The 22,282-nt window shown below is 45.7% G+C and overlaps 1 protein-coding gene across 1 annotated transcript in view; it reads right to left on the bottom strand.

Annotated features, from left to right (window-relative positions):
• Positions 1-10,675: 10,675 nt before the first annotated feature.
• The window catches only part of LOC137304584 (extracellular matrix protein A-like), a 35,437-nt gene continuing 23,830 nt past the window's right edge, over positions 10,676-22,282 (bottom strand). Inside the window, exons 4-6 of the mRNA XM_067973229.1 lie at positions 12,733-12,845; positions 12,433-12,594; positions 10,676-10,849 (exon numbers count right to left, since the gene is read on the bottom strand). Coding sequence (XP_067829330.1) covers positions 10,676-10,849; positions 12,433-12,594; positions 12,733-12,845 — 449 coding nt within the window. The remainder of the gene's footprint in view (positions 10,850-12,432; positions 12,595-12,732; positions 12,846-22,282) is intronic.

Below are 22,282 nucleotides of genomic sequence, written 5' to 3'. Positions count from 1 at the left end.
CAGAATTCAGTTTGCTTCATTGATTGCTGCTCTGTAATGACTGGATATGGTCAGTATTGAGACTACTGTCATTCCCAGATCTGTCCACAGTATCCATTGTCGTTTCCAGAACAGAACAAGATTAAAATGCAAAAAGGCCATTGGGTCATCAAGCCCATTCCTTTCATAGACCATGTCCAATCACTCTATTGTAGACTCTATCCAACCCACCTAATCCCCTGCCCAAAAGTCTCTACAATGTTTTGTCCTCTCCCCTCTCCTCCAAAAAAGTTAAACTGTGCAAAACCCCAGAATGCCCATCTAGCGAACATCCTCCAATGGCCATCTTAGACTGGTTGCCGTCGTGACCATTGTAATTCCACCATTCAAACATCTTCAGCACCATTGTATTTGATTGTCTCCATGTGGATTTATCCTTCTACCCCTCGTTCCGTTCCTAACAGTAGATTCACTGGATTCTTTTAAAAAGACCTTAATAGACAGGTGAACTAACTTCTTTAACTGAGTTTTGATTGCACCCAACCACTATTTGGTGGGGAAACTTAACTAATCTCAAGTTTTGTTTGAGGTTTGCTATGTTTTAATCATGTCAACAGCATCAGTGAGAAAGTAAATGAGACTAACAAAGACAGCTTTATTTCAGACTGGTACTTAGCCTAGCTTCCTCTTATCCACTACGACACAACTACTATTATTATTACTACTACTACAATAACTACTATTATTACTATACCATAACTACTATTATTACTATACCATAACTACTATTATTACTACTACTACAACTATTTGCATTTATATTGCACCTTTAATGTGGAAAAATGTCCCAAGGCTCTTCCTAGAGGTTTAAGGAAAAAAATGGATTCTGAGCCAAAGAAGAGAATAGGGGGTCGATTTTCAGTCCCAGGTAGCGGGCAGCAGGCCTGTCCGCGAGAGCCAGCGGGACGGCCCATCTAATTTTAACGGCCGGGCCTCATTTGCATGCAGCTGGCCGACCTCCCGACCAAAACGTGCCGCAAATCGTGGGAAGTAGCCGCATGGCCGTTAAAATCAGGCGCCAGGAGGGAACGGTCCCCGGTCCTAAGGTAAATCTTCAGGATGGGGTCGGGGGGGGGTCCGACAGGGATCGTGATCAGGGGAGGGGAAGGGAATCCTGGAGTAGGGGAGGCCTAAGGTTTCCTTAAAAAAAAATGAATGAGAACCGTTCCTGTCTGAGCCTCTTCTGGCCCTGGGTGTTGTTCCCAACATGATTGGCCTGGCGGGAAAACCATTACTGCTCCCGATGCTCAGGCCGGAGGTTAATATTGCAGTCAGACCCCGGTGATGTCATGGAGCCGGATCTACACTGCCCCATCAAACACTCCCAGGGCAGGTACAGCACGGGTTAGATACGGAGTGAAGCTCCCTCTACACTGTCCCATCAAACACTCCCAGGGCAGGTACAGCATGGGTTAGATACAGAGTGAAGCTCCCTCTACACTGCCCTATCAAAGACTCCCAGGGCTCCACAGCATGGGTTAGATACAGAGTAAAGCCCCCTCTACACTGTCCCATCAAATACTCCCAGGGCAGGTACAGCACAGGTTAGATACAGAGTAAAGCTCCCTCTACACTGCCCCATCAAACACTGGCTTTGAGTGGGTCTCCATTACAGATCGGGGCGGGAAGTCAGTGGGTAAATCCTCCACTAGCTTTCTGCCGAACGGGAAAGGGTTAAAATTCTCCCCCACCTAGAAGACCAAAATCTACCTCCAAGTATCCTACTTTTTCAGGCTGATGAAGCAGTATTTACAGAGCACTGTGCCACATTAGCACAGTCATCAAATGCACTCATCGGAAAGGTTGTGCATCCGTTGGCTGGAGGAGGGGGAAAGTACTTTTTGTAATTGAAAAACCAAGTTGAAGGGCCATGGACCATTGTGCAGGACATTACCAGGATTTAGAAGTGGGAGAGGAGAGGAGGTAAATCAGGGAGTTGTTGAAGCAGAGTCCATAAATACTTTTTAGAAGGGAATTAGCTGCGGAAAAGGAGAAATATTGAAGTGTATGGAGGTGAGCAGGAGAGTGGGATCAGACTTGGTCGCTCCTGTAGGGAAAAGCACCCACACAGACTGATGGACCCAATGGACGGTTTCTATGCTGTAACATTCTGTGATCCTAAGAAATAATCGTTAAGTGATGTCAAGCTTGGATTTTAAGGGCTTGTAAAATGCAGGAGGAAGGAAAGACTGAGGGAAATGTCCTTTTAATGTGAGATGCCTCAGTTACACTGAGCACCAGACTGAGCTGGCTATAAAGAAACATCGAGTTACATCGAGTCTACAGCACAGAAACTCTTGACGTGGTACAGATGGCCTATGAGTAGGAAGATAAAAAAATGAAGATTCGATGTTTGAGCATTGCTGGCACATCACTGGAGACTTGGAGAGTTCAAGGCACCTCAAATAAAACCAATGACAAGAGACAACAGAAGCTGTCCACAGATATTACCAGCCTTGGTTGTTGACAGATCCACTAGTTTTATAGCTCTCAGAGTCTGTTTCAAAAAAAAAATACCTGGAGCGCCTCAGACACTGTAAATTCCAATAAATCAAATCCCATTTAAGTGAGCAATTTTACACCCTTCTTCGTATTACAGAACTGTTTCCACTTGGAATGCCTGGGGGCCCCTGGAGCTGTAGACTCTGCCCCATTTATATTGCAGTGGGTATTCCACTGCACCAAAGCAACAAGCAAACAACTGTGCATATGATTTTACACCGTGCCAGCATTGGCTCCAAAGCCAAATACAGCACGGGTTAGATACAGAGTAAAGCTCCCTCTACACTGTCCCATCAAACACTCCCAGGGCAGGTACAGCACAGGTTAGATACAGAGTAAAGCTCCCTCTACATTGCCCCATCAAACACTCCCAGGGCAGGTACAGCACAGGTTAGATACGGAGTAAAGCTCCGTCTACACTGCCCCATCAAACACTCCCAGGGCAGGTACAGCACGGGTTAGATACGGAGTGAAGCTCCCTCTACACTGCCTCATCAAACACTCCCAGGGCAGGTACAGCATGGGTTAGATACAGAGTGAAGCTCCCTCTACACTGCCCTATCAAAGACTCCCAGGGCTCCACAGCATGGGTTAGATACAGAGTAAAGCCCCCTCTACACTGTCCCATCAAACACTCCCAGGGCAGGTACAGCACGGGTTAGATACAGAGTAAAGCTCCTTCTATCCTGTCCCATCAGTGAGCCTTTGCTCTCATCACAGATGACTGCCCCCTACAGCAGAAGTGCTGCATTCTTCTTTCAGCCTTTCTTTGTATTGTCCCAGTGAGATTGCTAATTAACAACCAGTTAGCACCGAGCTCATAGCAGCTTAGTTCTGTGGGTCCATGCCCGCTAGGAATTGTGTTGAGATTGCCCCAAACTAAATTCACATAAGCAGACAGAGGAGGCATTCATGATATCTCCTTTAGCAGATGCTTATTAACTGAATTTGCTCAATTCACAATTCAGAGGTCATGTTCACTGCAGCTGTAATTTCCCAGCAACTTATCAGTATTCAGAGCTGTCTGTGAATCTTGTAGAATGAGGTCGCTTAATGCATATTCTGTACAAGCCTCTGCAATATTAGCAAATGCGTCAGGTATTTATTCACCTTCAGCTTCATTTAAGCCAACAGGGAGAATTAAAAGCTGTGGAGGAGGAGGCCAGTGATGAGTTGACTTTAGATGAAACGGAACCCTTCAGGAAAACATTGATAAGTGACTGGTTAGGAACGTGTAATGTGCATTTAAAATATCAGCTGGAGCAGCTCCTGCCAAGTTTGCGAACACACCTCATAGCTTCCTTGTGACTATGGAACTGAGGGAGTTCATTCTGTAATACAAAGGCTCCCACTATTCGAAATAATTATGAATCAACAGCGTAAATTTATAAAAAGGACGGAGTAGTTTTCGCACATTGAAAGCCGTGGAGACGTCAAGGATCATAAGGAAAGATAACATGGCATGGTCACGGTCACAGTCACATGATGTTGTTAGTGATTAACCAGAGCTGTGTAAGTACTGTGGGCAGGGTGGAAGCTAGGGAAACGTGGGAGAGATGAGCACAGATCTAGGTGTGAGGACTTGTTCCCAAGGTCCCCAACAGCAGCCCAAGGTTGTTTTCCCTCTCTTCCTGTGGGGAATCGTTTGGCTTCTGCTCAGCTCTGCCTTGTACTCAAATGTAAAAAGAAAAAAAGACAGACTTACATTTATATAGCGCCTTTCACGACCTCAGGATGTCCTAGAGTGCTTTACAGACGATGAGGTATTTTTGATGTTGTAATGTAGGAAACGCGGCAGCCGATTTGAGCACAGCAAGTTCCCACAAACAGCAATATGATAAACGACCAGATAACCTGTTTTAATGATGTTGGTTAAGGGATAAATATTGGCCCATGACACTGGGGCGAGCTCCCCTGCTTTTCTTTAAAATAGTGCCATGGGATCTTTTACGTCCACCTGAGAGGGCAGACAGGGCCTGGGTTAACGTCTCATCCAAAGGACAGCACCTCCGACAGTGCAGCACTTTTTCAGTACTGCTCTGGGAGTGTCAGCCTGGATTACCATGCTCTAGTTGCTGGAAGTGGGGCTTGTACCCACAACCTTCTGACTCAGAGGTGAGAGTGCTACCACTGAGCCACAGTGGACACATGTAACCAGTACAAGTTCCCTCAATTGCTCAAGGCAGTGTGTATCAACCAGAAGGAATCCGGTTCAGTTTCTGCTCCATGCAGGGTTAGCTGCTGGGATGTCAGTTGGGCTCCAGCAGCCCCAGGCTGAGGTGGGGGGATGGGGAGAAAATCATCTAGGCCGCTTTCCAGTGACACCTGCTGGAAAATTCTGCTCTTCAGTGCTTTATCCAGCCAGCTGTTTTTCATGTGTGAGCTTCGACATTGAGCATGGGCAGATTATTCCACTGTAAAGGGCAACACAGCCAAGCCTGGTCTTATCCTCTCTTGACATCTAGATACATGGGGGGGGGGGGGGGGGGGTAATTTTGACTCAGTGCGATATTGTAAAACAAGTAATAGTGAATCGGCAGCCCATTATAGATCTCTCCCGATTTTAATTTCCATTGATTTCCATTCAGCGAGTTGTTGTGATCTGGAATGTACTGCCGGAAAAGGGTGGTGGAAGCAGATTCAATAGTAACTTAGAAAGGGGAATTCAATAAATACTTCAAAAAGAAAAATTTGCAGGGCTATGGGGTAGGAGCAGGGAAGTGAGACTAATGGATGGCTCTTTCAAAGAGCCGGTACAATGGGACGAATGGTCTCCTTCTGTGCTGTATGATTCTATGCATGGAAATAAAAATCGGGAGAGCTGTAAAAAGGAGTCACTAGATCGCAATCGGAGCAGGTAGCCCGATTTTTCCCTTCCCTGGTCTGAGGGTATTGAGTCCAATAGTAGCGGCCCAACTTCTGTCTTAGTTTAGATCAGCTAACTGTAAGCAGATCAGGGATTGAACCTGGGAACCTTCCTGATCTATAACAGGCTGACACCTCCCTGGGCCATTGTGGGGGGGCTGGGGGGGTGCGTGTTGAATGGACATTAATGATGGGCATAAGTTAAGAGTCAAATATGTAGACCATTCATGTGAACAATTGGCCACGAGTTAAAATTCCTCTCCGTTAAACAGGTTAATGACTTTATTGAAACAGCACACACAGAGGAATTGGTTCAAATGCATTAACCATCATGCTAGCAATAGCACGGAGAGAGGTTTCAATCCTCGGGTGACTATAAGGTTCTTCTCCCATTATAATCTTCTACTCCTGCAGCGATTTCTAACTATACAGGATGGATCCCACAATCCAACAGAGAATAAATCAAGTAAACAGATGAGAGAAAGATGTAGGTTGTGTGAAACAGATTCAGTTTGCCATTCCATCATGCTGATAAATATGTTGCTTGTTCATTTTACTGCTGCTCAGTATTATTATTGCACCCTTCAGCTATACCCATAAACCTGACTGCTGCAAAGAAGCCTGCATGCATCTTGCTCTCGCTGTCACACTCGTTTCCAGAGGGCAGACATCTTAAGCCGATGACTCTTTATTCCAAAAGCTCTTGCCGTTCTCAGATGCTTACTCTTTTCCTGGGAATGTTTTTTTTTTATTAAGGGAGAAAATTCTAGCAAGAGGTAAGGAAAAGTGAATGCAGCTTCCAGTGCTGGTAGCCTATACCGTGCTCAAGAGAGGCTGGATGCAACCGTCGCTGGTTAAAGTGGGCAATTACTATGTCTCACTTTACATAAAGAAAGCAAGAACTTGCATTCATATAGCACCTTTCACAACCTCAGGACGTCCCAAGCTAATAAAGTACTTTTGAAGTGTAGTCACTGTTGTAACGTAGGAAACGTGGCAGCCAATTTGCACACAGCAAGATCCCACAAACAGCAATGTGATAATGACCAGATAATCTGTTTTTTTTAGTGATGTTGGTTGAGGGATAAATATTGACTAGGACACTGGGGAGAACTCCCCTGCTCTTCTTCGAATAGTGCCATGGGATCTTCTACATCAAATTTGATGCTGAAATAACTTTACGGACAATTAATTACTTTGAAGTGTAGTGACTGTTGACTAAATATGGCAGCCATTGCGCATAGCAAGACCCCTTTATAAAATGAATGTCTCAGTTAATCTGTCTTTTGGTGTCAGTCTAGACATGTGCTCAAGTTCTGAATCCAGCCCTTCTGACCCAATGTAGAGAGTGTTGTTAATTGTTGTCAATTGTCCATGGTTAAAAGAAGCCTGGTAGCACTAGTGGAGGAGAAAGTGGGGAAAAGCAGAAAGAAATCATTAATGAAATGGGGATCTTGCCTCAAAAATCATAATGCAATGTACAAATCAGAGTGCACTGACAATATATACATTATGGTTTCATACATTTGTCTAATACACACCAACCCAGATAATCTTAAAGCTCTGCATGACATTAAACATGAAGAGACGGCTACCCTGATGTACAGCTGTCCTACTGCTGTCAAAGATTTGATAGAATATTGACTATCCAATTGAAAATTAAATTGCTTTTATGGATTCCACCACTGGTGCCCAATTGAGAATGAAATTGTGTGCTCTGAACCCTCGGCTCTATCCAGGTTGGAATGAAGTTCATTTTTAACATTCCGTAGATCCCTATCATTCTCTCATTAGGAGTTATATTGTATTTTATAGACCCTCTCAAATTGTCCAATTGAGAATTAAGTTGGGTTGTGTCGACTCCCAACTCCCCCCAGTCGTGAATGATGTTGCACTCTGTTGACCCCTGCCTCCATCCAATTGAGAATGTTGTTGTTACCGTTGACACCTACTGTCTGACCGAACATTATATTGTGTACACACCATTTTGCATCCAATTCTATTTAGTATCACAGAATCCCAGACTACCAAACCATTACGTTATCCTTTAGCACTCTTATCGCAAGCCACCTCAAACAGAGTATCTGCAGTTATGATTAATCCAAATTTAAGCTGCAAACAGATTAATTATTTCCATATTTGGTTCAAGTGAGATTCTCATAGGCTCTATGTCTATGTTAACTGCATGTCCAGTCCTTTGCCAATGATTTAATCTCTTAGCGTAGTTTTGCCTGCTTTGTCACGTTCAATGCTAAAACCTGCTCTTCCTTACTTCAGCTGCTTACAGTTCATGGAGTGGATTTCCATGTGACCGCTTCCATCGGGCGGGAGACAGGGAGACCGACCCCCCACCTCCCACCTCCCACCCCCCAGCTCGTTCGATGGAAGCGGTTTGGGGCCCGACCAATTTTTATAGTTGAGCCTCATTACCATTCTGTCATTGAGCTGCTCGAACATTGGAAGGGGCTCGTTAATTGGATGGAGCTGAAAATCTGGTGGCTCCCTTTAAGTATCACTGGTTAGGCCATTTGATGCCAAGAATCAACAGGTGGGGTTCATTCTCCACCCATTGGTACTTCAAAGTTGCATCAAAGTCCTATTGATGTCACCAGGACCCCCAATCTGCATGGTCTAAATGAGGCTGTAATGCTTCCCATTTCTACGACCCAAACAAAATGGCAGCAACCCAGACATTCGACAGGAATGGGATAGTAAATGGTGTGCTGCTGTTTTAATCGCGTTCCCGCTCCATTCTCGCTTGGCAGAGGGGGGATGAAAATTGGCTCCCATGTCTCTGCTCATTCTTTTTCTCTTCGGTTATTAGTTCTGTTTCTTGCCCTAAGATCTTTCTAATCCCGCGAATATCACAGCCTGCCTGATATCACAAACTCGGCTCAGCAACTAGGCTGATGAAAGGAGTTCTACTGGAGCAACGGTGCGTGAGCTGAAAACAAATGAACGTGGCTGGACCCACTGAGACTGCGGTTTCTCTGAAGCTGAAGGGTTCAGCCCCTTATCACTACATCGGACAGTCAATCTAGTATAGCACAGGCCAAGGAAAATCAATAATAAAAACACAATAAAGAGCTCCCCTGATGGCCCACTGGGTAAAGGCACTACTTGCTGTAGTACAGGAACCGTACAGAGCAGGAAAGTCCGAGGTTCAATTCCCAGTCTGTGCTGAGTTAGCTGACGTCAGCCTGGCTGGCAGCTGGGGAGCTCTAATTGGCCTCAGTGCCCCTGGAGGACGGAGAGAAAAAATCAGCCAGGGTTCCTACTTGTGATTACGTTCCAGTGTAGACCTCGGGTGACAACAGGTTCAGTTTAACTCCTTCACCCTCAGATAACCTGCTGTCATTCACTGCCTAGGCTTATGAAGAATGACACTTGGAGTAAAGCAACAGAAGGATGCTGGTGCCTGTGAACTGTACTCCAACAAGGGAGCAGTGTGGGAAAATTGGGGAAGAGGAAAGTGTAAACAAACAATAAAGAAGTTCAAGAGAACTCCAGCAGGGGAAGCTCTATATCTACCTACATAGAATTACATAGAATGTACAGCACAGAAATAGGCCATTCAGTCTATGCATTGTTTATGCTCCACACAAGCCTCCTCCCACACCCTTCATCTAACCCTATCATCATATCCTTCTACTCCTTTCTCTCTCATGTGTTTATCTAGCTTCCCCATAAATGTATCTATGCTATTCGCCTCAGCTACTCCTTGTGGTAGCGAGTTCCACATTCCAACCACTCTCTGGGTAAAGAAGTTTCTCAATGAATCCAGTTTGGCAGTAAAAGATTCAATGATTACTAGTGGTAATGATGTAGGTTCCTTGTAGCTTTTCAATTCTGAACAGCATTAGGTGCTGTCTTGGGCATGTTCCACCTGCCTCCAGTGGGACACAAGCCCTGTCAGCACATTCCCTGTGCAGCAGCTCCTTCACCTGCAAATGGACTGCAATTTAAAACATTTTTTAAAATGAAATTTAAAACAGTGTGCTTATTGATAAAAAAAAATTGCAAACTGTCCTGTTGAATCCAAACTATCAGCTGAGTACAGGATGGTTATTGCATAATTCTGCTGCTGTAGGACCACAAACAAAAGTCCTTGAGCTGCCCCTGATCCTAAACTGTCAGACTAGACACTGCATTCTGCTAACTGGTTGTTTCCTGCTTCTTTCTGTGTAAACAGGAATCGGCATTTGCAACAGTACAGGTGACTGCAGGAAAAACCTTTCTTCTCCCTAATTCCCTCTCTGCTTTCCTGAATGCACTGAATCCCACTTGGGCACAGTACCACAGATGCTAGCAATCTTCCAGTACATCAGCCAAGGGGTCATTCTTCATGTGTAAGCTGAGACACTAAGGCCCCGATTTTCGAATCAAATTGCGGGTGGGTTTGGGCTCTGAAAATTGGGGAAATCCTGAGCGGGTTCGGAAGCCGGCTCCAACCCGCCGACTTCTGGGTTCCCCACAGATGCGTCTGTGCGTGCGCGCGCCTCACGTATGTGGAAGTCCCACCGGCAATTAAAGCCGGTGGGATGATAGTTAGTGAGATACTTTAAGTATTTGAACTAGTTAATTTCACGGTCATTGAGGCAGGGGACTGATTTTCATTCAGCCTCAGTGTGTTTCCCGTGCTGTGGGAAACACTCCAAGTTTTAGGAGACGTGTTTCAGCCAGCAGCCAGTTGGACATTGAAATGCTTGTTTGGCAGATGGGGATAAAAGGTGAGTTATTGCAGCAGGGCACTCTGTTCTTTCAGATAAACTTTTGGCTGGGAGATCTTTGTGTTTACACTGAAAATTCTTAGTTTCCGCCCAGAATTGTTCTGTTGACACATATTTACCAACTTTTTGGACTCCCTCAAACTGACACCATCAGAATGGGGGCCGCCATGGCTGCTTTCACCAGTACATCCGAGGATGAGCAACATTACCAGCCTCGCCAGGCACGGCATGCACTTCACACACTTGGAGCTCCACAACACAGTGCTGCGCCACAGGCACCTGCACAAGAGCACAGAGGGCAACAACAGGGAGAGCGACGTCACAGGAGGCACTACCCTCGCCACAGGATCTACAGACCGAGGCTCAGCTTCCTGGACCTCTTTGAGAAGCAGGGCATAGGGAGGCTCAGAGTGAGTAGCCAGGTGGTCGCAGACATCTGCAGCCTCCTTCATGCCAAGCTGCTCCCGGCTGGGCTGAGTGGCATCTCATTACCCGTTGCAGTTAAAGTGACCACTGCCCTCAACTTCTTCACCTACGGATCATTCCAGGGTGCTACCGGTGACATCGCCGGGGTTTCTTAGTCGCCTGCACACAAGTGCATAAGGCAGGTCACCGACGGCTTGTTCCGTAGGACCTCGCAATATGTCAATTTCCCCATGGACGACCTCAGTCAGACGGAGAGGGCAGTGGGATTCCACTCTGTAGCTGGCTTCCTACAGGTGCGGGGTGCAATCGATTGCACCCATATAGCAATCCGAGCACCTCCACACGAGCCAGGACTGTTCATCAACAGAAAGGGGTATCACTCCATCAACGCTCAGCTCGTTTGTGACGACCGCAAAAGATTTCTTCATTTGTGCGCCAGATTCCCTGGCAGCTGCCACGATTCCTTCATTCTGAGGGAATCCAACGTCCTGGGCCGCTTCCACGCACCGAACACCCTAAACGGCTGGCTCCTCGGGGACAAGGGATACCCCGTGCACACGTGGCTCATGACACCTCTAGGAACCCCATCACCGAGCAACAGTGTCGATACAACGACAGCCACATCGCCACCAGGTCTACAATTGAGCATGCTGTAGGGCTGCTCAAGATGTGATTTAGGTGCCTTGATCGTTCTGGGGGAGCGCTTCAATACGCACCAGACAGAGTGGGATGCATTATAGTCGTGTGTTGTGCCCTGCGCAGCTTGGCACAACAGAGAGGGGTGCCGCTTGAGGATGCCCCATCCACATCTGCCACCCGCATTGAGGAGGAGGAGGACGAACCCATGGCCAGAACAGTTGCTCACCTGGCTGCTTGTGAGGCCAGGGAGTCACTCATATGTGAACGGTTCTAACATCAGAAATTGTGAAGAGTCCAGTCTTCACAACACCTGGAAAGATTAGCACCAACACTAGGCCCCCCACCCCTCCCTGCACAAAACAGCCCTGCAACTACATATACACCCACTGTAAAGTGACCCAATGGGTGGCTCACTGTTCATGGTGAAGCTCATGAAAGGGCGCCATCACAAAAACCAGTCAAGAATGGGCAAGACGTGGCAGTAGCGGTGAGAATGATAACATTCAATGTGAAGATAACAAAAACCAAATATAAATGAAAAACATGACCGCCTTGTCAGACACCCTTGTGCATAACCTTCGTGATCACAAATCCTTAGCCTTCCTCTTCCTACCGCTTCTACCTGGTGCATCCCCTGTGGCTGCAGCAGAGGTAGTGAGAGGTTGCTCATATTCATGCCATGACTACTTAGATGCTTTGGGCCTGCACCCTCTGGGTTTTGGAGCCCGTGAGGGCCGCTCCAAAGACTGCTCCACCTACACCTGTGCAGGGGCAGACTCGGCCACCTGGAGAAGAGGCAGTGTTGCGGGTACTGGTTGAGAGGAGGGCAACGGGTGAGACGTGGAAGTGCTTTGAGTGGCGTCCCCACTTCCATGTCCCCTTTCACCATCATCCCTCCCCTGGGCCAGAGCCACATCATTCCTACTACTCTGCTGGACAACAGTTTGGAGGACATGTGTGATGCCTTGTAAGGCCAGTGCTAGTGTATCTGCCTGCCTGTTTAAGGTGGCAGAATGTTGTTCACCCTGAGTCTGAACAACTGTTGTTGGACCTGAATGGGCTCATTTGTGAGCCGTGCTTGAAGCTCAACGGAGGCTAGCCTTCTCTCCATCGCAGACGTTCCTGCACTTACCTGCGACACTATCTCAGACATCTCAGCAGTTACGTGCGACACTATCTCAGACAGTTGCTCACGTTCCTGTGACACTGTCTCAGAGATTCCCTCCCGTACCTGTGCCATCATTCCACTCATGCAGGAGTTGGACTCCGCCATCCTCTGCGCTATTGTGGAGAGTGCGCGTAGCCCCTGTTCCAGTACTTCGTAAATGTGTTGCTGTCCCTCGCTCATTCTCCTTTTAAGAGATGGCCCCCGGGATTCAGCATCTGCATCCAGCTGAGTAGAGCCTGGAGAGGAGTGCGCCTGCTGACGCGGACTCTCCACAGCTGTTCCTGCCACCAGTGTCTGCTTGTGCTCACTTGTGTGTAGAGATTCACCAGGTGCCAACCTAACTAACTCACTACTAGGGTCTACCGTGTCAGTATCTGCACTGGTGGATGGCTCGCCATGATGTGACGGTGCACCCTCAGATGCCAGCAGGTCCTTTGAGGAATTGCCCTTTGCCGTCACTGTGGTCGTTGAAGGGCCTGTAAGAGAACAGAAGGCATCATCACAGATGTGTCATGTTGCAATGAGCATACTGAGGTGTTCAACATGGCAAGCATTGTTAACATCAATTCATAATGTGTGTGATGAATGTTAAAGTTGTGTCACCAGACGATTGTGAGCTGCCAGTCTCGGTGTCCCTGACGGACAGGCTGATCTGCAGGGCCTCCTGCTCCGCATCTGTGAGGACCACTATTTGTTGTGGCCACCCTCCAGTCCTCACCCTCTCGCGTGCATTTTGTGCTCTCTTCTCCTAGAAGGGGAGAAAGAACAGACGTGTGAGTGAGTGATGGTGAAGTGGCCAACCGATGAATGCATTGGTTTGGGTGAGGCTGACCATGAGAGAGATGCATCAGAGGGTGAGTATGAGACAGAGACATCACATTGGATGAGGATTGGGGTGAATGGTAGTGGTGGGTCACAAATGGGGAGGTGAGGAAGTGCTCAGGAAGTGCAGGTAAGTTGAGGATGAGCCTTAAGTGGGTGTGAGGAGTGATGTGATGGAGTAGTCTTGGCAGTGCAGATTGAGTTGTGGTGGGGGAGTGGCACGGTGATGTGGAACATGGAATGCAGGAGAATCAATAAGTGTACTCACTTTCACTGACCTAGTTAGATCATTGAAGCGCTTCCTGCACTGGATCCAGGAGCGGGAGATGTTGCTACTGTTGGTGACCTCCTCTGCCACCTCAAGCCAGGCCTTCTTGGTGGCAGAGGCAGGGCACTTCCTTCCGTCCGCGAGGTAAAAGACTTCCCTCCTCCTCCTCACCCCGGCCAGTAGCTGCTGCAGTGAGGCATCACTAAACCTTGGGGCAGCCTTGCCCCTGTGCTGCTGCATTGGGTCTTCTGGCTCTTTGCTCCAGCAAAAGCCTTTGTAGCAATGGCCCTTTAAATAGAGCCGCTCCAGCTGACAGCCTGTCATGCGGGTGCGTGGACCGCCCACTGTACAGCTTTCGGACGGAAAACCCAGAAGCTACGTAAAGGACTGCCTGTTAACTCGTGATTGTGTGGGAAACGGTAAGATTTTATTGGTCGGGTTACCCGCGCGCCCATTGATCATGCGCCCCCCCCCCCGTATCATTAGACTATTCAACAACGCTCCCCATCACAGCCAACCCTCGATTCTGCCCTCACCTGGGGTCCCCATACCCTCACTTTCCCGCAAGGGTCACTGGGCAGTGATCAGGAGTGGGGACCGTGGCTAATTTTCTCCTCCTTGACCCACAAGCACTTTAGGACATTGTAGCCACCCTACTGCTGCCTTGGCTGAGATCAGCTAACTCAGCACAGATTAGGGATCAAACCTTGGACCTTTTTGTCCGTACAGCTCAGTACCGGACCTGCTGGTGCATTTATACACTATGCCATCAGGGGAGCCTGAAATGTGCTATCCAACAGAACCCAAATTACCGGTGCACTTTCAGGACAATGGCAAAGTACGTTTTATTTGCGAAAGACTAAAGATATAGGGCAGCTAGCATATCACATCAACAGTTAACTTTAAGTTAACTTAAATGACTCAGGAACGGAAGAAGAAAGAATTGACATTTATATAGCACTTTATCAAATCCTCATCAGGACCCAAAGGCTTTACAGCCAATGGATTATCTCTGATGTGCAATCACACTTATTATGCAGGCATATGCAGCACTCAATTTGCACACAGCAAGGTCCTACCAACAGTGAATCAATGACCAGATAGTTTTGTGTTGGTTGTAGGAAGATTGTTGACCTGGAACAAAGAAATGAACAAATAATTCGCACAATCATATCTTAAAATATTTTTGGTGAATTTTTGCATCGCATCAGTGGTGAATACTGTTTAAATATTAGTGAAAATGGCTGCTTGAGGGAGACTGGATGTTGCAGTGTATCAGACACATGCTTTCACCTCTGGTTCTGGGATTCGGTCCACTCCAAATTGGATCTTACAGATAATGAGTCTGAGCAATCTCAATCCAGTTCCTAACGGGCATGGGTCCACAACGCAAGAAACCGCATTAATTGACATTCTCACTCAGAGATGCAACAGAATGAAAAATGGAGAAAATGTCACATTGGTGCTGCAGGAAGCACTTTTCTGGAATTGTGTTGAGGCAGTAGACAGGGATTTTAACTCTGTATCAAAGCTACGTTGTACTTGGAGTGTTTGATGCTGATACTGGGGGGTAAATTTTAACCCTGAGCTGGGAGGGGGGGGCGGGGAGAGGAGGAATTCCTGACGATGACCTAATGTGAAAAAGTGCACACAGGAATTCTGCCCATGATCCGTAATAATTAGAAGGAATTAAAACCGATAAGAGGCAGCATTTTGAGACACATCCAGAATGTTACAAGGGTATTATTCACAGTGAGAAACCGTTTGTCATACTTTGTGCCTATTATATCCCCAGAGACAGAGACAGGCACACAAACAGAGACACAGTAACGGACAGAGAGAGCGACAAATAGACAGACAGAGAAACAGGAACACAGATCTGGACACAAAGACATGCTCAAAGATACAGAAAGAGAAAAAACAGACACATGAGATATAGACACACACACATATATATAGACACACACACAAATATAGATACACACAAATATAGACCCACACACCAATACAGACACAAATATAGACACACACAAACATAGACATACACACATAAATATAGACACACACACAAATATAGACACACACACAAACATAGACATACACACATAAATATAGACACACACGTAAATATAGACACACAAACAAATATAGACACACCCAAATATAGACACACACACACAAATATAGACACACACAAATACAGACATATACACACAAATATAGACCCACACACCAATACGGACACACACAAATATAGACACACACAAATATAGACACACACACATAAATATACACACACACACAAATATACACACACACAAATACAGACATATGCACACAAATATAGACCCACACACCAATATAGACACACACAAATATAGACACACACAAATATAGACACACACACATAAATATACACACACACATAAATATACACACACACACAAATATAGACACACACAAATATAGACATACACACACAAATATAGACCCACACACCAATACAGACACACACAAATATAGACATACACACACAAATATAGACACACACACAAATACAGACACACACAAATATTGACACACACACAAATACTGACACACACAAATATAGATGCACACACAAAGATAGATACGCACACATACAGACACACATATAAATATAGACATAGACACATGCACAAATATAGACACACATGCACAAATAGAGACACAGACATGCCCATTATCAGACAGATTGTCTGCAACAATCAAGGCTTTGTGCCTCAAAAAGAGTAGCATTTTAAAATACACAAGTGAAAGTATCTTAATTGACTGATCTTGCTGCAGGAGCATGAATAAGCCTGGTATTTATGTACATGTGTCCTATTTAGAGCAGTAAAGAGCAAAACTAAAAGATGGCGAAAGGTCCGTGGGGTTTAGAGTTGGAAATGCCAATTTGATATGTCTTATTATTTTTCAATCTGAAAAGAAAATCAGTTTTCAATTTGTGATGGTTGGACATGGGTTCTTCCTGCAGCCATACTGAGACAGATGGATGAGATTTGCCCAGTATATTGTCAATCTATTTTTACTCAACACAGCACAGCAGAATGGAATTGAGTTTTTATTAAGAGCGAACTTTAATGAGTCAGGGTGTGTGGCGTTGGGAGACATTTTTCCCAGAAATGTTCGATCTCATCTTCTTGATTTGTTCAAGTTTTTATTGGAAAATAAATAATAACAGATCGTACTTGGAGGAGCTGAATTATTGCAGCATTGCCTTGGGGGCAGGACATTTTATTCATCTTAAAGTGACATTGTTCCATTTTCTTTCTTTTTTGGCTGGATTTTATATTCATTGTTGTTTCTTGCTCTTGGGCTATAGCATGGGTTAGATACAGAGTAAAGCTCCTTCTTAACTACTCCATCAAACATTCCCAGGGCAGGTACAACGTGAGTTAGATACAGAGTAAAGCTCCTTCTTAACTGCTCCATCAAACATTCCCAGGGCAGGTACAACATGAGTTAGATACAGAGTAAAGCTCCTTCTTAACTGCCCCATCAAAACACTCCCAGGGCAGGTACAGCACGAGTTAGATACAGAGTAAAGCTCCCTCTACACTGTCCCATTTAATGTCTCAGCCGAAAGACAGCACCTCTGACGGTGCAGCACTCCCTCAGTACTGCACTGGGAGTGTCAGCCTGGATTTTGTGATTAAGTCAGTGGAGTGGGACCTGAATCCACAACCTTCTGTCTCGGAGGCGAAAGTGCTACCCACTATGCGATGGCTGACACCTTATAGACTATATTGAGTCAAGCAGCAAGAAATAGGTTTTTTGTTGCCTGACAAGCAGGGCTACAATGTGCCAATATTGAGCACATGTATACTTTGCAGACAGCAATACAAAACTGAGCGTTCTCTGGGATTCCCATCCTTCAACCAATTTTTTCATCTTCCTTTACCACTTGATTGTCCCGGCTTAAATTAGATTTCACTACCAACTTAAGGAGCTGAATTGCAGAGATGTTACCTGGTAGAGTGGAGGTGGATCAGGCCAGTCAGCCTTTCTCAGCCTATCACGAACATGGTCGTATTGCTGAAGATAGCGCATCATTTGTGCTCCTGTGGTATAATTCTGTCTATCATTACCTGCGGTGATATGGGATCCCCCAGAAAAGGGGACATCACTTTTGTTGGCATAGACTTTGATAAAGATGAGAATCAGGTTGGACCCAGCATGTTTCCCCGAACGACCTCTGCCCAGGTGTTCATTCCATTGGGAAGACATTGGGCTTCTGCGTGTGTAATTAATTTAAAGAACCCTTATCTGCGGTACCAAGAATTGTGTAGAAAGAACACTTGTTCAATTTGTACCAATAATAGGGCAATTTAAGCCAGATCAAAGCCTCATTTTACACGGGTTTGATTCTAGTAGTTAGTGAATAATGAGGTTTTAAATGCACCCAATTAGCCAATTAGCACTTACAATGGTGAGAGTAGTGGACGTGTGGTAATAAATGTTCACTGACTAGTTTTAGCGGCTTTTAAGCTGGGGAAACACTCCATTAAACTCTCATTCTTTCCATTATAAATTGTTGCTGTTTCTGCTGGGGTCGCCCTTCAATGTTTAACTGGGTTTAACCAGGGATTGAACATTGCGAGTGTTCTGAACCTCACAGCTCACTTTCTAATGATTCTTCTACCCCGAAGGAGATGTATTTCTCAATGTGACATCATTGACTGTGGGATCAGCAATGTTTGCAAATGGATTGTTAACCAGCTTCCAAAACCAGCATCCAGAAGCTACTGCTGGTGATATCAGTGGACGGGTGCTTGTGTCCCGGTGACATTCCTCAGTCCACTATTTTAGCAGAGACGTTAACTGATTTAATGCAAACAGGTTCATGCCCTTTTTAAAATAGCAGTCAGAGGAATGGCATAGAAACAATATCTATATAGAGCCAGTAATGTGACAAAATGTTCTAAGGTGATTCACAGTTGGGGTCAGACTTTAGCAGGAGTAGGGAAGGAGGGTTAGGGAGGATGGCAGGACGTATTGTTGAAGAGATAGGTTGAAAAAACTTTTGAAGATGGGGATAGACTTAAGGCGCTTACAGCGGAGGCAAGATGGTGAGCGCACAGTGACACAAGGAATGAGGGCTCACTGACAAAAACCCTCTGTGGTGCTGAGCGTGTGAAAACTATCCAGTGAATCCCCAAAAATATAGCAGCCTTGTTTCGCTCGCAGGTCCGTAAAAGTTTGTGCTCGTAAGAGCTCCTTTATAGGTCCCTCTATTTTTTAAGCTCTTCTTGCCCTGCTGAAGTCTTGTAAATGCTACAATTACAATTGGCTTTCTGGTGATTTTACAGCCACTCAACTCTTTTCGTTTTAACATAAACATTTTCCACGTTTTCTGAAAGAATAAAAATAAATACAAAAGAAATTAAAACTGTAAAAACCAGCACTAAGATGGTACTGGATAATTGAAATTTAAAAACAAATTAAGTGCAGCGAGTTGTTATGATTTGGAATGCGCTGCCTGAAAGGGCGGTGGAAGCAGATTCAATAATAACTTTCACAAGGGAATTGGATAAATACTTGAAAAAGAACAATTTACTGGGTTTTGGGTAAAGAGCAGGGGAGTGAGACTAATTGGATAGCTCTTTCGAAGAGCTGGCACAGGCACGATGGGCCAAATGGCCTCCTTCTGCACTGTAACATTCTATGAAAAAAAACATAATCTGCCCCTTTCAAAGCTCCATTGCACATTTAGCTTCCCTTATATCTCGCCAGATGGGTGCACAGTGCACACACCATTGTCTTGTCCTAAACAGACGGGTAATCCGGCTGTTCTTCATTTAATGCATTTCAATATATTATAATATTTAAACGCAGCTTAGTCACATTTTGCACAAGAACAATTTAGGCCAGCATAAAAGTAGCCAGCCAATCACATGTTGCACAAGAAAGACACGGATTCAGCGATATGGAGATCTCCTCCCAACCACCAAGCTCCTGTTCACTGAGTCCATGACATTCCACGACTGGCCCTGCACAATGCAGAAATAAGGGCAGAGGTTCCTGATCCTTACACCTTTAGGATTTATAAGCCAGAAACACATTACCACCCCATTCCTGCATCTTAAATGTTTCTACAAAACCAACTGTTACTCTCTTCCTTCGCTTGACGCATTTGTAGTCGGTAAATGGATATGGATAAACATTTTCTTTAACTATCACGTCAGTTTTTGGTTCATCTTCACAAGAGGAAGTTAACAATCCAAAAACACCAGCTGGTTTAGCTTGATACAGCAAAGAGAATTATAATGAAGGATGGAGGTAGCTTCAGGCACAGCAACACTAGCTTTGTCGTTTTATCCCGTGACCTGGAATGCGCTGCCTGAAAAGGTGGTGGGAGCAGGTTCAATAGTAATTTTCAAAAGGGAACTGGATAAATATTTGAAGGGAAACAATTTGCAGGGCTATGAGGAAAGAGCAGGGAAATGGGACTAATTGGATAGCTCTTTCAAAGAGCTGACACAGGCACGATTTTTTTTATTCATTTAAACTTTATACATTTAAACTTTATTCATAAAATTTGTAAAGGTACATACAGTGTAATTCAAGTCACACTTCAAACAATACAATACGGGTCATACAATTTGCAACAGTACATACAGTACAAATCAACAGTCCCAGTACAATCAATAGTTACGCACCATACATTGTAAACACAGTTCATGGCACTCTAGGGTGCCTCATTGCATTACAGTCATTACCAGTTACATATACAGTACATTTCATTACGTTCATTTATCATTTTACATTCTGCCCGAGAGGGTTTCTCCCTGATTCCAGCCCCTCGGTATACAAAGTTGGGAGGGCTCTAAACAGTGGCCTTTCCCCATTGAGCCTTTGTGTAGGTTGCACCTCGCTTCAGTGCGTCCCGCAGCACGTACCCCTGCACCTTGGAGTGTGCCAGGTGGCAACACTCGGTCGTGGACAGCTCCTTCAGCTGGAAGACCAGCAAGTTTCGGGCGGACCAAAGGACCTCCTTCATCGAGCTGATGGTCTTCCAGCCGCAAGTGATATCTCGGTGTTCGTCCTGGGGAACAGTCCGTAGAGCACAACGCCCAGTGTTACCAGGGATGAACCGGGACAGATACCAATGCATCTCTCTCTACACCCTCTGCGTGAAGGGGCAGCCCATCAGGAGGTGGAAGACGGTCTCCTCCCCGCCACAGCCTCGAGGGCAGCTCGCGGTGGCGCCGAGGTTCCGTGCGTGTTGGAAGGACTGCACTGGGAGGGCCTTTCTCACCACTATCCAGGATACATCCTGGTGCCTGTTGGTCAGTTTCAGCGATGAGACGTTCTGCCAAATGGCCTCGATCATCTGGTCGGGGAATAAACTGATCGAGTCCACCCTCTCAGTTCCTTGCAGGACTCTGAGAACGACCACTGTTTGACGGCATTGTGGTCGAAGGGGTTCCTCCTCAGGAACTTCTCCACCTGCGACAGGTGGTGGGGGGGGGAGTGCGGGGGACGGTCCACCTGCTCGGCCAGCGTGGCCAGACCCAGCTTCACAGTGTGTTGGACAGGTAGAAACCCAACATGTAGTGACACTTGAGAGCTGGCACAGGTACGATGGGCCGAATGGCCTCCTCCTTTACTGTACCTTGCATGATTACTCTTGGGTATAAAGGTCCAGTTTTGCGAGGTCCCAGCCCCTTTTACGTAAGCCTGGGGTTTCCCTGGGGGAGAGGCGGAGCTCGGCCTGAGCCTATGGTAGCTGCAGGCACATCGCAGTCATGCGAATGAGGCTGGATGGGGCGTTCCTGGCCTCCCACCTCATTTCCCTGTGGTATGACTGCCCTATAGCCACTAAATCCTATGATTACTGTAGCTCTGTGCTGACTAGATGTTTTAACATAGCCCTGCAGCATTTCCGCAATGTTCCTTCTGGGCCGTAAAGGACTTACTGACGCCTAATCATTTAAAACATCTGACCACCCATAAGTTGGAGTCAGAGTTTATAAGGGAGATAAAGCAGATACCAAGACACTCTCTTAGGTCTCACTAAGAAAGAAAAGATGAATCAGAGTTATTATGAGGTGTGTGTATGTGATGATGTACCAATATATTCTGACAATGTGGCAGCTTCTAGTACCAGCGCATCTCACAAAAGAACTGAAACGTTATTTCAGGTTTCTCACATATTAGCTGCCTGATGCCAGCAATGATGAATTGTTATTGTAGGTGGGAACAACAGTACAGTCAGAGCTTGATTAGGTTCCTTGGCAATGCTGAGGGCCTCCGATTTACGGTGACTGAATAAGTCACATTTTGTTTTTATTGCTTGGGATTGTTTTGGGATTGCATTCCATGATTCTACCCATTTTTCCATGATGCACTTTTCTCTCTTTTCCTTTTGACTTTCGTTGACAGAGCAAAAAATCTTGAGTAACGATTAACCCAGCACATTCTTTGCCCGTTAGTTCCTTTTTCACAGTTCAATTCTGTCTGATTAACTCTCTTCTATTGAAAACTCCAGACCAAGGAGTCATTACCACATTGCTACCTGTCATTAAGTCTTTAAATGAGGTGAATTCACATCGCGTTGTGTCAGTCATAGCAGTGTATGTTGATACATGTCCTCTCCTTTGCCTGAGGATATCCATTATGTTTAAACAGTCAGTAACCACTTCCACACATCAGACTGCATTTATTTAAGTTAAATCTTTCTTTCTCTCCCTCCCACCTTTTCTTAAAGAAAGCTCACATCTTCCTTGGTCAGTCAGGAGAGATGGAAACGTCCACTCTACAGTTCTCCCCGGTGTCCTG

This window comes from Heptranchias perlo, chromosome 38, assembly GCF_035084215.1.
Source record: "Heptranchias perlo isolate sHepPer1 chromosome 38, sHepPer1.hap1, whole genome shotgun sequence".
NCBI lineage: Eukaryota > Metazoa > Chordata > Chondrichthyes > Hexanchiformes > Hexanchidae > Heptranchias > Heptranchias perlo.
The sequence above is the reverse complement of the archived record's forward strand: the minus strand, read 5'-3'. Positions and strand labels throughout refer to the sequence as shown.